We start from the raw sequence: 17,854 nt of genomic DNA, 5'->3' as shown, positions 1-17,854 counted from the left end.
TCCAGTTAAAATTAAAAGATTTGAAACTGGATGTATGTGGTTTTTTTTTTTTTTTTTTACACTGAATGGAATTAAGAAAACAAATAATGAATACAACTTCTTCAAATACTGTATTATTAAAACTTGTAAACTAAAAACTAAACTAAAATTTAAAAAAACATTTAAAGTAAATTCAGTAAGAAGTAGGTGGTAAAGCTGAATAGGTAAGTTGTTAGGTTAGCAGTCAAAAAAGAGTCCTGTAAAGAAGTCCAAAAATGAAGTTAAAAAAACCTCACAAAGCATTACTGCTTGAAAGAAAGGTTATTTGTACTAGAAAAACAGTGTTAAACTCCAGAAGCCCCTGTATATTATGACTTCAGGTGACAGAAATTAGCCACCAGAGGGAGCCCATATAATCTGGTACAAAGGACATCACTGTACAAAGAGAAATTTCAGACATGCAGATGAGAGCTTAAGAAAATAATTGCCTATATCTAGAAGGCTTTACTGTAAATTGTTTATAGTCCATGCAATAAAACAGCCCTCTTCAGTACTTCATTTCAGATTCATTCGTATTTTTACAGATATAAATAAAAGCAAGTGAACTCTGCTATGAAGAACCATAACTATAGCTAGAATATACTGAAATAAACTAAAATACTTTGTTATGCATTACCTTTTTAGTTTATTTTGTTCTCAGAACAAAATTTTCAGAAAAGCGGCCCACCATCTAACTTAGTATACTAGCCCACAAATAATATGGAAGGGAGAGGTCCGACACAGTCCTGTGAGATTTTGAAGTATTTCCTTCAAACAGATTTAGGACTGGAATCTTAAGCAACAGTGACGGCCATAAGACATTTTTTCTACATCTGTTTTGTATGCCAAGTCAGTATCATTTTTACATTGAATATTTGGATTTATCTGAGGAACCATCTCCTTCTCCAGCCTAATTAATAAATACATCACACACAGAAAGACTTACAACATTTGCTCCATGAGTTAAAATACCTTTCTATTAAGAACAGTTCTCAAATGCAAAAGAGTATCCTTTTAATCAAGAAAAAGCAGTCCTTACCACGCTGGATGTTTCCATTTCATTCCTAGAAGGCTGATTCCTCACTTTGCCTTCCAAATCTTTGTAATTGTCAAAGCTATATGATTCTAAGTTAATAAAAAGAGTATAATAGAAGCAGTAACAATAACTAATATCACTAGCTGTCTGTGTTTCTAGTCTCCCATCTCTGATGCTTCACAACTTCTTGTGAATTTGTATTCTTTTACTGCTGAATTTTACTGTGCTTTCCCTCTGCATCATGACGGCTTTACAAAGTTGATATCAATACAGTAATTTAACATTGTAAAAGAAAATTCAACGTGCATACATTTCCACACTAAACACACTATCTTTCCTTAGAATACTTTGCTATTAGAAGAGTTGAAGAAATGAAATTTGCTATGGCAAAAGCTTTTATTTGGCCCCAGAGAATACAAATAGGATTTGAAGAACTCTTTAAAGCAGCAGGTGAGTACAGAACGTGTATAACTTCTCCCACTAAATTAAAGAGTGAAAGGTTACTTTTCTTACAATTACTATGTTGTCTACAAAAACCCACACTAATAACATGGATGACTTGAAGTGCACAGTGCTCTAGGATACATTAGCCAGGGTCTTAGTAACTCAGGGAGTCAGAATCCTAAATGCCGATGGAGATCCCTAGCCACGACACCTCACCAATAGCTAGTCAAAAAGGTCTGAACACTGAATTTTCACGTGTCTTTGTCCTGATTTCAGACCAACTGAACTTGAACTCCTGAAGTTCATACTTCTTCTTTGTTAACCTTTACTGAAAAATTGCAAAATACACAGGAAACATTCAAAAATTGTTCCATATACAAATCTTACCTCAGCCCAACTTGGGTATCAGCATTAGACGATCACAGAAAGCATATGAAACAATGTTAAACCTCACAGAGGCATTGTAGGATACCTAGTAACCATATTTAACAATTTAATATAAATTCTCAAGATCTACTCTGTTATGTACATCCTTGCTCTGAAAAAAACCTTTGTGCTCCTATACTAGAAGACAGAGATGCTAATCAGGACTCCCAGCGCTGAAGAAAATAGAAAACAGTACTACTGAATTCCTGTATTCACACACCTAGTGACTTTGTATTCTTGCCCAAATATTAAAGTGAACTTTTTATTTTTCCTATAATGCTAGATACACAGTGAGATTGTCTTTTCATGCCAATCCAGGAAAGTCTTATAAACCACACCCAACAAGCAGTACTTTCAGAAAGTACTACTCAATTTGCTGCTTAGTAAAGAACAATCTACATACAATCTATTAGAATGCGTAATTTTGTAAGCTAACCAAATAAACTGATGCAACTGTTCCAACAGTTCAATAAGCGTCTGTTCTGAATACATCCTTAAATTTATATTTAATAAAGTTTTGAAATATAATTTATGCAGAAACACATAGCAGAAAACACATAGTTTGTGCAAGGAACTTCGGTTTCTTGACAAATTTCACTGATGTACCAAGGAACTGTATAGTTCAAAAGCTTCCTTCAAGGTTTACAAAGAGGGACTCAGAACTACAAATTGCCATGCTTTATGAACACAAATACTACATGTACATAATAAATTGTGTGTTAATCAATTTCTATGAATCATTTAATATCAAAGCTAATGAATTCTGAGAATTTGAAATTGTAAGTACATTAAAAATATCACACATTAACAAACAGGGGTTTGACCTTTTATTAGGAGTGGAAATCTACAGTTTTAAAATTAACATTTCCTACTCTGTTATTTTTAATCTCTTACCAGGTCTTTCCTTGCCAGTTCCTTTTGACTCAGCAAATTTCTGTATTAAACTCTCAACTGTCGTATTTGTCATGTTATTAATAAACTCTTCGTGCACCTTCAAAAAAAAACCACACCACACACAAAAGGAATTTAAAAACCAGTAACTGAAAGAATGTAATTAACTTTAAAAAGTGGTTTTCTTTACACTTAAGGTTCAGAATACTTCCCTTTAAAATACAGGGCTTTTAGAAATCAACAGGCATTTTACAAGGAAATCCCTTCTCTGCTTCAGTAGTAGCAAGTGTGTGTACAATATAAATACAAATTAGGAATGAAAGAATACAGCTTGATGACGGGTCTAGGATTTATTTCCGTTTCTTCCATCTAAACAACTTGTGTATATATCATTTTCTGAATTTGTCAGCAACATGTCCCACTACAATGTCAGGAAAACAAGTAGTCTCTTAAGCATGCACCAGTTAAGGGTGTGAACTGTTACTACTGTATTATCACAACTCCCACCTGCTTGAGTAAAAGCATTACTGTTGTAATGTTTTTGGTCTGACAAAGGAACAACCACATGTTGTTAATAAGAAGTTTTCCCATCAAGGCAGTATGTATATACTTTAGAAATAAATAGCATGACCCTTGTGATTGTCATTCATTAGCAGAAAAACCTCAAAACTGAGGAAAGTAGCAACTCAAATTAAGTGTACGCAAATAAAACTACACTTCAAAACGTCTAAAAATTATAAGCATTATAAGCAATTATAAGCATTATTAATTAAACGAATTTACATCTAAAGAAAAGATACTATAAAAGTTTCTGTTACGGAAGATCTTTTGCTCATAAAAAGCAAAGTGTATCAAAAATTTGGAAAATTTTCAGAGCGATATAATTTCAAGTTTTCGTCAAAGAAAAGCACAAGTATCCCAATTACGTGTGAAATGAGTGCTAATTTAATATCTAGGAAACAGAACTTTGAAATACACTAAAAATTCTTCAAATTGTCAAAACATTTTGTTTTCTAAGACAAAATTTATTCAGACTTATTCTGTAAAATTTGCGATACTGAACTTATAAATGCAACAGAAAGCCATAAAAATTTGAGCTTATATTGAATTTACCGTCATTTGAAAGATGTGATTTTGTAATTACCACAAACACAGTAAGAAATGTTCCATTTAATAGTTAAGAAAAATATGCAGCATAATCCAAACAAACAAATGATAATATAAAAATTACCTCTCCTATTTGTAAATGAATTTCTTTTATGGTATTTGACAATGATTCTATAATCTCTTTCATACGAAGAAGGTGCGTTTCTTCAATGTCTTGAAATTTCTGTAAACCAATACAAGCAATTAATCATAATGAAAATATTTCTTGAAATATTAAACCTTAAATTTTGGTAATTAAATATACTAAATGGAAAAAAACCCCAATTATCTTTTTCAGATCTTGATCATGGTAATTACAATGTTTAAGAAAGGAAGGTGCAGAATTTACAGAGTTATGAAATAATGTATTTTAAAATATAATATATCCTTTTAGAACCACTATGCAAATTTTTCACTTACTCTTTAAACTTTCATCTATCTTGATTTTTCAGAAAATCTGATATATTGCTACCAAAAGAAAATAGGGTTAGAGTGTGTTTAAAAAACATCTCTTTTCTCCATTACTGAAGAGTCTTGTTTCTTCATCTAAACCCAGAAATCTTATTTCTGGATCTGTTTTGCGCTTGCTTCTTAGCACCCTCTCCTCCTGCTCACAATATACACATGCTTTCTCTTTTTCTAGTCAAGTCTATATGTTTTACTTCTTTAAATACGATTCATTTGTTTGATCTTTAAACTCACCGTATATAATCTTTGCAGTTTGTTCCATTCTACCCAGACCTCCAGCTGACAGCCATTTTAAAATCACTTCTAATGTTTTCAATGACCTCTTCCTAGCCAAAGATTGGAACTAAAAATGTCCTCATCCTCCCCAACAACCATAATTGTCTTGAAATCTTCGTTTACTCCTGCTTTCCCCTACTTTTCTTCCTATTTCTGTAACTGCCCTTTCAAGTGTGTTCAAACTTTGGAGCACCACTTAATCCTCTCTCCAATTTGTACAGGGCTCTCGAAAACCATCTCTCTACGTTTCACACCTCCTGCTTCTCTGATTCACAAACACAACTCCGTAGAGACATGTCAAATATCTCTAACTTCTAAACTCTCAATCTTTCTTTTGCCATACTTACATACCACTCTAGCCATCAATCAAGCAGACTAAAATTACTTTTTTTTCTCCAGTATCCTTCCTCTTAATTATAGAGAATATGGTCATCCTCTGTAGCCTATTCTATGATGTTACTTCTTTTACTGATTGCCTTATTATATAAACTATATTATTTTACTTTCAAAAGTATCTATGGTCCATCCCTGTAATATCTGCTCTCAGTTACTATCAGGGTGTCAACACATGTACACAATGTGTCCTCCCAATGTGTGCCTGTTTCCACTACCTAATTTTAACTTAAACACATGAGATTATGACAATGATGTTTCCTTCATATTTGGTTTGAGCTTCCCGTAAAACTCTGCAAAACAGAGGTACCAGTCTCCTTTAAACTCTTCTCTATAATGCGTACCAAAACAGTTGGCCATTCAGAGATTTTTTTTGTCTCTTATGTCAGTGGAAAGCATCCCCCTCCCCCAATTGTTTCCTTACTTCTTGTTTATTGTTTTATACTTAAGAGTTAAAGTCTTTGAAGTACAGCCATTTTGGCCTTGTACAGTACATAACACAAAGAGGTTCTGATCAAAGAATAAAGCTAGGTACCATAATACAACCACATAATTCATATCACAGCTATAATCATTAACCAAATTGTTTACTTTCACTTTTGAAAGATCAGTCCATTTTAAAAATATGTACTGAAATGTATCTGTAATGTTAATGACCCAACAATGCAAGCTACTTTTTAGTGTTTTAAGCTAAATACAAATGAAAATCATCATCGACAGGATCTTTAGCTGTCCAACTCAGGATACACAGTTTAAGTAAGCATTATTCCTTTTTACAAACCTGTATGTTTTCCTGTAAGTTTTACAACGTTTTTTAAAAATGAATTATTACTCATTCTTGAACTTCATTTATATGTAGACTACTCAAGAGCAAAATCATCCAAACTCAACTCTTCTCAGTTGTGGATAAGACACAAGACTTTTAAAGAATAATTTAGCACTTTCAGCTATTTGATCCTTTCCAAAAATTCACTGTGCTACAAGATTTAAAAAAAGCTTCTAGCAAGGTGGAAAATCTGGCAAATAAGACATCATGTTTTCTTAGCAACTGCATAGCAATTGCATAATACAACTATAACTTTACTCAGAAAAATCTTTCAACATAGGATTTTCTGTCAAATCCAATTTCTAAACAACTGTGAACTATATTTTCCTACTTCTTTAATCACAATAAAACCTTCCATGTTTATCAGAGCAAAAACCATAACTTGAAATCCAAGATTAGGAAGATCATATGTTTCAAAATTCAACCTCTCAAAATCACGTATCATGAGTCATTTCACTTTGATAACTGCAGGTAAGATAGTAAATGACAAAAAAGGAAAAATACGTAAAATTTATACAAGATTGGTGGAGTTTCACTAAGAAAAGAGGACAGCTAAGTGAGGACATTACTACATGATTACCTAGAGTAACGCCACAGCAATTCAACATGTTTGTCCTCAGAAAAATAGTATGTGAACAGTGTAAGACATTTAAGCTAAGCCCACTGATTTTGCCCTGAAACAGCTGAGAATGCTAACACTCCTCATTGATTTTGTTTTCAGTAGTAGTATGTTTCAAGTGAAATATACTCTAAATTAAGATAATCTAGGATGTGCTTCATACAGAAGTGGGCTTCCACATGTTCATGGGTGTTGTTATTTTTCCTATTGCATCATCTTATAAGTAGCCCTCCTGCAACCAAACTATGGATGCAGCTACACCATTATACTTGAAACAAATTCCACAGATAGGACTTATACTGGCAGAATGGCAGTTTTCACTTCCCGTGTGGACAGGCATGGAAAGTTTCCAGGTGTTTATTACCACGTTAAGTGAAAATTTAAATTTTAAGTAAAAAGGTTGTTGCAGTTAGGGAACTAAGGACATTTAGATGAGTGTGGTTTGTAGTGACAGTAACTTCCTACCATTTTTGTATTGGGGAAAAACCCAAACCAAACCAAAAAGATCCTAACTGTCTCTCTCCTTTCTCCACCCTGCAAAAAAACCCCACCAAAACCCAAAGCAGCCCAAAAGCATGGTCAGGTTTTCTCAGCTGTAATATCTGATATAGTAAAAAGATTTCTTTTTTTCTCTCTCTACATCTCAGCCTGGTTTAAATACGTAACACGTACCTAATAACACAAATAAGAAAGCTGAACAAAGAGCATCATCATATTCTGTCTCTAGATACAAAATAAACTATTACTTTTCTCATTTTTGTGTTGTAGTGGATTGTTCAAATGGATTTTTTTTTTTTTTAGTACATAATGAAAAGCCCAGCTAGTTTGCTTGCTGAAAGCCCTACATTTTCCTTCGCTAATTCACTGACAAAAGAAATCCACTTCAAGTACTCTTCATGTTTATCTCTGTCAGGTCTAAACAAGAACTCCTTTTCATTACTCACAGCCTTCTTGCTCACTGGAGGCAAATTTACAGTGCAATTTAGCAAGGCCAGCTTATTAAAGTCATATTTGTTAAATTTTCTCTTATTGTTTGAGAGAGCAATAAGTCAACTGCTATAAACAGAGTCTCTTTCTTGTAAGATAAGGAATAGACAGCAGACAGCTTTTGTGAGACTAAAGAAAAATTATTTAGCAACCTGACTGAACTTCCTCTGCAGTGGATCAGAAGCATTCACAGGATCTATTTCAGTGGGGGTTCAGTAACTTCCAGAGCAAGGTAAATAACAAACAGGGCAGGAACTTCTTGATCCAGAAAAGCCACACTTGTGTATGACTTTAGACAAATAAATGGAATAGTTCAGTATTTTTTCTGGTATTACTTGATTTCTTTGTAGCAAAAGGTGAGGTCTACAGGAAAAGTGAGACTGCACTACAATTATACAAACCACGCAATGACAGAGTTACTGGAATGCTTATTGAGCAAATACAATAGTTACATTAACAGGAACACTACAAAAAAGTTACCATTTTGGGTAGCAGCAGTATGTGGTCACATGTCAGTTTGATTCCACCTACTCTCATTTCTGGAAACTCTCCAGGAGGAATGTTACACTTCAATGATTCCTTTGTTGCTATTATATTATACTTGTTTCCAAGAATTGTTGTGAGATACATATTAGTTAAGTTTAAAAAGGTTGCCTAGTCCCAAAATTCTCAAGTGATCGTAATCACACTTGCCAATTCCAGTCCTAATCCCAGTGAAATTGCCTAGGGATAACTAATATGCAAATATTTTAAGTTACAGTGAGAGACACACAATACTAAGGCAACAAATGTAAATGTGTAAGTAAGGTGGACACATATGCGAGTGAGTCCAGGCCACTGGACTCGTTCCATTGCTCACTCGTTAAACCAGCTCAAAGATGCAATTCTCTACCCTTGGTACCACATTGCATCTGCCTTTGTGCCAGCACGAATGCTTGTGTGATCTCTTAATAAACCAGATGGCAGGTCTCTTCTGGGTTAAAGCCAACCTTCCTTCACATATTAGTTTTAGCTGGATTGGTTCTACAGGATAGTTCCTCGCACAGATACTTGACAAAGGAAATAGCATGAAAATAGGATAACTGCTACTTTTGACGGCAATACTAACTTAAAACATATATTGAAAACACAGCTTCACAGATCAGAGATGAGAGAGAAGTACAACAGGCCTTATGGCCTAGACCACAGTACCCATGAATTTTCTTATTGAACTTTTATTTTTAATAGAGCCTTTTTATGCCACTGAGTAACTGCAATCATCACTGTTTTACACTCCACAATAATAAAAAAAAGCATTTAAAAGTCAGATTTTTTTAAAAGGAGGGAAAAATAATGTACATAACCTAATGTAACTCAAACTGAAAAGAAAAGTATAAGGAGTACAGCTCCTTCAACAAGAACCAAGTCAGGATACTGCACAAAAAGATGCCTTCTGCAAACTCTTCAAGGAAAGGTTGTCAAGACTCCTAATGTAACAGTCATGTTAAAGCAGAATTTTGCAGTTCCATGCTTGAGCACTTTGTTGCAAATGCCTGGAGTGGGGGATGGGAGGAAAGAGTTCTGGTATGTGATATATGTGGTATCTCTCTAACAGCTGTGTTGAGTATCTGTTCAGAGATTAACTAGATCAAATTCTAATGAAGTTCTCAAAGTAGGAAAGCAGTTTACAGTTTAGGACAGGGCAGCTTTTTACATGTTAGCCTACACAATTCCTATGCTGTGAAATCTTAATTTCCAAGGAGTTAAGGAAAACCCTAACGCTTTCCCACTTATACGTTAGAAATACAAGTATGACTGAATCTCCCTAATAATTCCATCTATGCCTAAATATTAATCTTTGAAGCTAATGAAAAAAGCAAAGAATTTTCAACCAAAAAGAAAATTCCTATCTTGTAAAAGCTTTACTAAACCAAGAAACACATACAAATAAATATGCCAACCAGTCCTTAGCTAACTATTACTACTAAAAGCAGAAATGATGAAGCTTGTTTTTTGAAATTTGGGGCAGTGGAAAAAAGTCAGCTAACAACAGATTTGAAAAAGAAACTTTAAAACGTAACAAGCAGCAGCATATGCAGTCATACAGAGAACCTGATATCCTCTGGAATACAGATTAAGAGTCCTCAAAAAAACCCAGAAACCTGAACAGATGTAAGGGCTTTTCACAACCTCAGGTAAACCCCGGGAAGATGCTTTAACAAGCTGTAACTGAAGTGTTTTGCCAGAATGATAATGAAAAAACCATGATGGATCCCAGTATTAAAACTCCTATGAATGAGTTCTGTGTGTCCAGCAATTCACAGGATTTCCCACATGAGCACAATCCATCTACAACACTTCCAGAAGTTAATTTTGTTTTCTTCCTAAAAATTTCTTCAAAAAGTCTTTCTAGAGTACTAGTGTTCAACTGTGTCATTCAAGGACAGTGTCATCACAATAAACACGGTCAGTGTTTGCCCTTCAAACATGTTACTTCTGACATTACTGTTCATATCAATTTCCAAAAGAGATCATTCTATCTTGAACCAATTTTTCAAAAGCTTTGATTTCAGATGTCTTCAGTGATGAAATAGCACGTATTAACCTATTTTAAAAGTAACTTATTTAATATAACACTTACCTGTGCAGTTTCTGTCATTTTCTGTTCAAAATCAGTTTTAAATGCAGCATATTTCTCCACATATAGTTTATAGGTATCTGTAGCTTTTTTTGATTTAACTGCTGCCTGTAGATCAGTACAAAAAAGTGTCAAATGTCACACATAGAATCTGATCCAAGGTTTTTAAAGCCACTATTAAAAGAAAGCCTAGGATGATCTGTAAAAAAATATTCAGGGCCACATCAAAACGGTGAAGTGTCGTAACAAAATTTCACCACCAAATAACTCAGATTCAAGCGATTAGAGATTTCTATTTAAAGCTATACATAGACCACATAAAAAAGTAACAAAGCAATTACCTCATTTAAATCCCTTCCCCTTATCAGCAATGACTAATTTATAATATACTTATTTTGAAAAAAAATTTGTATTGCTGAATTTAACTAATTAGCTGTTGTGAAATATTTAGATCTGCAACAGAAAAACAGGAAAAAAGCAGGGTTGGAATACAGAGCAAACAGTTATTTGTTATTCTGAAAGAGTCAATAGCAAAAAAACCCAAAAAACCACAGTTATCTATTAGAAATGAAGGAAGAAATTCAAAAGTACAGGCATTACCTCAATGGAAATTTGAAGATTAAGAGATATTTGAAAGTGACGTTAATGCAGAACATACTGATGGCCAGATTTTTGCAGCTCAGTGTTGTCTATAATAGTCCTTTTTGGCTTTATAACTTACTGATTTTTTTTTTTCATTATTTGTTGCTAACAAACCAAAATCATCTTTCTGGGAGTTTAATATTTAAAAAAAAAAATACAGGACAATTCCAATATTACATTGAGAACAAAACTGAATGAAGTGATTGTTTGTGGTAGAGAAGAAGTTATTTTCAAAGTTTACAGCATGACACACATGAGATGGAGTTTTTCAAACCTTTCATACTCTTGCTATTTCCAAGTTAAAAGCCGATGAAAATAAAAATTTTCTTGAACACCAGTTTTTTTTTCTAGCTTTGTTCAACATGCCTACTTTATCTCATTCAAATTTCCCATCAGTTGTAACTCAAAAGTATTCCTGAATTGTTAATGACATCAGCAAAGACAGCTGTGTATTTATTATTTGTTCTAGTTACGAATAGCTCTCCTCCCCTCTTTCAAATTAATTTCATCTGTCCCACAGTAAAAACAGAAACTATTCCTCACTTGCAATGACTCGTAAAGCTGACAACTACCTATAACTTTCAAATGTATTAGTACAAAGATGCCCTCTAGAAAGAGAGAGTTATATTCTGCAATTTCCAAGAGAAAAATAACTGAAAATCATGAGTAACGGTATAGCGTTAGCACTTGTTCACATGGCGAAACATCAACCAGGACTTCAAAGGAAGAGGAACCAAAGCTACAGTTCCGTTTTTCCAGTTAGAAAGAAAACTTAACCAGATCTTAGTTATGCAGTCTTCTAAGCCCAGGATAACAGAGCCTGAAAATACTTCACTGTATGAAGAATATGGATCCTTCAGGCATTAAAAGAGAGCATGGCAGGTTGTATCAAACCCATCAGTTACTTGTCCTGAATTTTACTTCATGATTCTCACTCTTGCACATTCACACAGGGGAATTACCAAGAAGAAAACAGTCCTATCTTGTTTCCCAAATGCCATTTACTATGCTGACAGTACAAGGTGCTCTATGAACTCTTGCTTTTAAAAATAATTAAGACTGCTTTGCAATAAGATGATTCCAAACTTAACCATTGAAAAGGAAGGAAATGCCAAGTTTTTTGACTTCAAGAGTAAGTTTTTTCATGAAGCATTATGTAATTGAATCCCATATGCATGGTATTTTGACAAAACCCAAACATTTTCTATCTCTTGTAATCATGTTTAATGATGAGCAGAATCTGAGTATTATGTGCTGAAGAGCATCTACAAAAACCAACTACTCAGCAGGACAGACAAAATGACAAAACGCATGAACATTGTATGATTAACTAGTAATTTGCTCTGAAAACAGGATGTGTCTATTCTCAGGTGCAGCAATTGCTAGAATTGCTATTTAGCAGATTTACAGTAAGTGAAAGAATAAGGATCACTCAAGAATTTTTGTCAAGTCACTATAAATAGAGAAGTTTACACGTCAGAGAACAACAGGAAATCATTACACAAGTCAACACTAACTTTCAGCTGCAATGAAAATTGCAAAGTCTCAGATACCTCCTCAGATTCTTCAATAAAGTACTTCTTTAAATATTTAGCTTTGTGCTAAGCTCTTAGCATATTGGTCCAGATCCCCTGCTTTCTAAAAAAGTAGTTATTCAGCAATTTTGACAGAAAACATTTTTCTTGTTGTGCTAAAAGTAATAAACCTATTGTCTGCCAAAGGAAAAATAAATGAATACAATCTTTGTCACCATGTTTCTGAAATTACAATGTAAATTTGAATAAAGACATGACTAAAGAGATGTGATGGTCACGGTTACCTGCTCCCACTGGAAACATTTTTTAAGTACTTGCTGAGCATTCAACTATGATCTAATTGTTCAAACAGAAGTATCTAGGGAAGATGCATGAAACAGTAAAAAATGCCCTTCATGCTGTAGTGCTTCCTGTTTCTCCTTTCCTCATGTAGACATCAGTCAAACTGAACTTTTTTTTGTTTCCAACTGAACAAGAACAATGTTACATCTTAAAAACAAGCCTTCCATCAAGTCAACTTTTCCTACGGAAAAGTTTCCATTTATTTACAAGAATTCAGAAAAATTATACTTTGAATATACTGGCAGAAAACATTTGTCAACCCACATATTTCTGATTCATGTCTAGAATCCAACACTGACTGTCACTTGAGACAGAAGCTAGGAAAAAAAGTGAGATTTATATCAAAGATAAAACAATCAGAACATGGTCAACAGGATCACTTCTGTTATCAGTGAAAAGACAATAACCAACTATCTGCTCCATCAAGATGGTAGTACAAAAGGCACTAAGACCATTTTAACAAGAACAGAGTCCTACACAGACCAGGTAATTGAAATGGAAATAGGCAGAGGTATCAAGATTTAAAAAGAGAAGACAGAGTCAGGGAAACTTGACCTCTTTCCTCCACTACTTAGTTTCCTGAAAACAGGAAAAAGTTACAGTGATGTCAGCAGGTCAAGGTCCTTCCCCTCTACTCAGCACTGCTGAGGCCACACCTGGAGTACTGTGTCCAGTTCTGGGTTGTCCGTTGCAAGAGAAACATGGACATACTGGAGAGAGTCCAGTAAAGGGACACAAAGATGATGAAGGGTCTGGAGCATCTCTCCCATGAGGAAAGACTGGGAGAGCTGGGACAGTTCAGCCTGGAGAAGAGAAGGCTCAGGGAGGATCTCATCAATGTATATAAGTCCCTGAAAGGAGAGTACATAGAAGACAGAGCCAGGCTCTTTCCAGTGGTGCCCAGTGACAGGACCAGAGGCAATGGGCACAAACTGAAACACAGGAGGTGCCCTCTGAACATCAGGAAACACTTTCTTCCCGTGAGGGTGACTGAGCACTGGCACAGGTTGCACAGAGAGGTTGTGGAGTCTCCATCCTTGGAGATATTAGCATATTTGCATCCTTGGATGCAAAAGCCATCTGGACATGGTCCTGGGCAACTGGCTTTAGGTGGTCCTGCTTGAGCAGCACAGTTGAACAGGATGACCTCCAGAGGTTCCTTCCAACCTCAGTCATTTTGTGATTCTGTGAATGGATCAAACTCCCCCAAGACCCAAGGACATACGACATCAAGATACTCATCTCTTGGGTTTTTGGTCCATGAAATTGGAACCTTTTAAATTAGCACTGCAAGTAATGTTAACTTGTTTTTCTTCTCAATGGAACTTCAAATACTCGTGTAATTAGCTACTTTGCCTCATTGAAGGGACAACACAAAACCTCCTACTCCTTAATTCAATAACAAGAGCATTGAATGTTTGCATATTACCTAAGCAAATTTATCCAAAACCATAATAGATGCTGAAACAATTATACATAATTTCTGTAAAAGCCACTGAACGAAATTATCATATGATCCAGGTATTTACAAAATAAAGAACTAGAACTGCAGAGCAGTTAGAACAGGTAAGGAAGTAAGTGTAAACAACACATAACTAGGTATTCGAGATATCATGCACAACATGAAACAGCCACAACTACTATTTTTAACTACTTTTAGCTCTTTCTGAGCATTCACTTCCTAATACAAGGTGAATGTGTTCCTGACTGACAACACAAGGAATTAAAGAAAGATGTCACAGAACTACCTTATCAACTTCTCTCTGTGTTGCTCCTTCCTTTTTCAAACGTTCTTGTTCGACACACTTTGCATTGTAGTTTTCCTTTGATTTCTGTAAAGCCTGAGTGATACTTTGAATATTTTGCACTGCTTCCAATGTTCCTGAAACGTCTTCTTTAGTCTGCCAAATATCACATAGTTGTCAAAACCAAACCATTTTAATTTTAATGTTAACAAGTCATTGGACATGCATACGAAAAAAATTAATAACCTTTTTATAAGCTTTGATTTGTTCATCTCCGTACTTGTGAACTTCTTTTATTAGCTCCTGTAATCTCCGCACGAGATCCAAGTGACAGCTTGCTAGTTTTTCTGTTGAGGTTCTGAAAACATCCCAAACTGGTGCAAATGTCCTGGATTGCGGAAAATAATATGCAATATTCATCCGGATATTTTCCTTTTACTTGGCTATGATTTTTTTTTTTTAATAGTGCTAAAGTATAATTGATAAGTTTACAGAAGTTCAGTTCTGTTCCTAAAACTAAAACAAATAAAACCCCCAACAACTGCTATAAATTCTTATTAAATATGTTTCAAATGTACTTGGAGTCCTACCTACTAATTTTTCCATATTGTATGTTTTACCTGTATTGACTCTATGAGTAAAACACAGCAAAGTTCACTTAATCTTCTCTACCATCAGCACACAATAATGACAAGCGATATTCCTAAAGATGATGCAAGAGCAGCTCAAAATAATTTAACATGTAGAATTATTTTTATGTGTATACTTGAATAGTGCAAACAAATCAGAAATTACTCGGTTAGTTAAGTTTCTAGTTGTCTTACATAATTACAGCCACAAGATGCAGCAAAAAATAATGGCAAAGATGGTCTGCCTCTAAAAGGGATCTACTGATTAACAGAGATTAACCGTACGGCAAAGGAAGGTGGGGGACAGGTCATTCCTCAGATTCAGATTTCTACACTGAATGGACTTCTCCAGCTATTCTAAAGATACACTCCTACGTCAGTTTCCTGGTTAATGCTGCTGAAAAATGAATACTATACATAGCTTTTAAAGCACTGATGTTCAAACTAACATGCAGCTACAGAACCTTTGAAGAACAGCAACAACTGGTATCAAATTATCCACTGAGGAAAGCTCCCCACATTTCTAGCTGCGATTACTAAGAATAAAAAAAAAAATCTAGCCTCATCTAAGAACTCTGAGTTGTTAGCATAATCTTTCTAATGAAAAAACATCCATTACTAATTCCAATTTTTAAAAACATACCCTGTGTATAAAATTTTAATTGAACTATAGAATAAATCTATTGAAAACTCTCATTCTTAACAGAATAACACTCAGAACAGAGATAACACTCCAGAAAGCAGAAATAATAGAAATAAATAAATTTACTGCCACATTTACGGACCATATGTTCTCTCTTCAGAATAATTACCATAATTCTGTGCTTGGGAGCACAGAATAGAAAGTCACATTCTTTATTATGTCTGAAAAGAACTCAACCTTAAACACAGAGGAGCAGACAGTTCCTCCGTGTTTGGGTTTTGGTTTTTTTTTAAACTGTGGATAAAGAACTATGCTGTCTTTTGTTTTTGTCATAGCTGCATGATATTTTGTATAGTTGCTGAAGAACTAACAATCATTTTTAAAGGTGGCAAAGTTATGCTACCTTCAACATCATCAATAAAATATTCAGAATCAAACAATTCTTAACATGCAGTTAATTATTTCTCTCTTATGTACAGTCACTTACCCAAGTTGGGTGTAATTGCTCGCTGATTTGGCTAGTTTTGTCATTGACCTTGAATATGCCTCCTCTATTGTAGCCCTGCCAAAGAAAGCCATCAAAAGCATAATCGAAATTTTGAAGATATTTGAAGACAGATGAATATGCATTCTAAAGGTGCAAAACAGAGGACGTTTTACTTTAGCTGAAAATGACTCCATTTTAGTGATGCCTGAAAAACTATATAAAAAAATCACAGAAGTATATTTAAAAAGAATAATCTAAGAACCCCGTGACAGAATGTTGCAGAAAACAGAAACAAGTAAAACCTAGGCACTCAAGACTTGAAAAAGATGATTCTTTCCTTCCTATGCTCTCTGCTATTCCCTTCAGCCTTTAACATTCTTTACTAACAGTCAGACCAGAGACATAACTATCACCCACCTAGCACTTTCTAAACACCAGAGATCTACAGAGCAACAAAATCAAATATATTTGTAAAGAAAACATTAAAATAAACAAACTGAATTCTTACTGAGCAATCACATTAAACAAAATGGGGTCTTGTCCAGTCTTTTTGTAGGGGGTTTTTGATGGGTTTGTTTGTTTGAAGTTCTTTGCATAGTGATATTTGAGTTTGGAAAGCAGTAAAATAACAGGCAGTGAAAAGTATTCTGTTCTGCTGTTTATACTAATTTTTAAAGAAGTTGTCTCAGTACATTCTGACTTATTTTGGATAACCTCTTCCCTACATAAAGTTTCATTATATTTTCCTGCACTCAAACCCACAATTACACTTGTCTTTTGAAGATTCAAAATCCAAGCGTCTGTACAGATTTCCTCCTTAGAGCCTCTGCTGGGGCAATTGCCATGGAACAGCAGTCACACAGAGCATACGACAGCAGTGACTCCCTGCAAGTCCTTCCCCCATCAATATTCCTCACCCTCGTATTACTAAGGTAAAGATACACACTATTTTAATTTTCCACCCTAAATCAATATTCAATATGTAGTGTCAACTTAGATTTAGAAGCATCCTGGATTTGAGTAAATACTGTAATTGCCTTTTCTTGAAAATGCAAAAGCTTGAAGCAATTTCTTTCCTGCTGTGTAATACCTTTATTCAGGAGCAAAAGAGAGAAAAAAAGGGAGATGAAGAATTCACCCCTCTCTCAAGTTATACCATGACTATAACCACTTATTGTTGAGGCAGAGGTTTTTATTTCTCCTTCACAGCAACACTTTCCAAGCAAAAAAAATTTGCTTATGAAAATATGAAACAAAGTAGCAGTAGTCACCTGAAACAGAGGGGCATGTATTTAAACATACCAAACTTCCAAAATAACTATCCAGTCAGTTGGACAATGAATTTGTAGAAGGGGATTAAGCTGTAAAATGCAGTAACTCAATTACATTTTAAATCCCACCTACACGGAACTGCGAAGCTATTCACCATAAAAAAAGTCGAGTAACTATTCTCCTTCCACATGTTTAAGTATTTTTGATGATATAAGAAGTTTAAGTTTCCAAGGTTTGGAACTTTTGCTCACTGCACAGCAACAAGCTGCACAACACACACACAGACACCCAGAAAAGACACTGATGTTTTGTTAGTTACCATGATGAACAATATATTTTGATTAATTATCAATAGCTTCTATCAAAGTTTTCTAGATCTGATATCTCAATGCCTTCCCTCTCTGCCCCCCCC

At 34.6% G+C, this 17,854-nt stretch overlaps 1 protein-coding gene across 1 annotated transcript; it reads right to left on the bottom strand.

Annotated features, from left to right (window-relative positions):
- Positions 1-1,057: 1,057 nt before the first annotated feature.
- On the bottom strand, positions 1,058-16,245 carry LOC104073778 (FCH domain only protein 2-like; the record flags this gene model as incomplete). Its single annotated transcript, XM_009573683.1, has 7 exons — positions 1,058-1,143; positions 2,819-2,915; positions 4,047-4,145; positions 10,151-10,255; positions 14,415-14,567; positions 14,658-14,799; positions 16,171-16,245. Coding segments are annotated over 7 exons (757 nt in total), but the record flags the coding sequence as incomplete, so codon positions are not given.
- Positions 16,246-17,854: the final 1,609 nt, after the last annotated feature.

Source organism: Fulmarus glacialis, unplaced genomic scaffold (assembly GCF_000690835.1).
Source record: "Fulmarus glacialis isolate BGI_N327 unplaced genomic scaffold, ASM69083v1 scaffold48402, whole genome shotgun sequence".
Taxonomy (NCBI): Eukaryota; Metazoa; Chordata; class Aves; order Procellariiformes; family Procellariidae; genus Fulmarus; species Fulmarus glacialis.
Note: the sequence above shows the minus strand (reverse complement) of the source record. Positions and strands in the feature narration are given on the sequence as shown.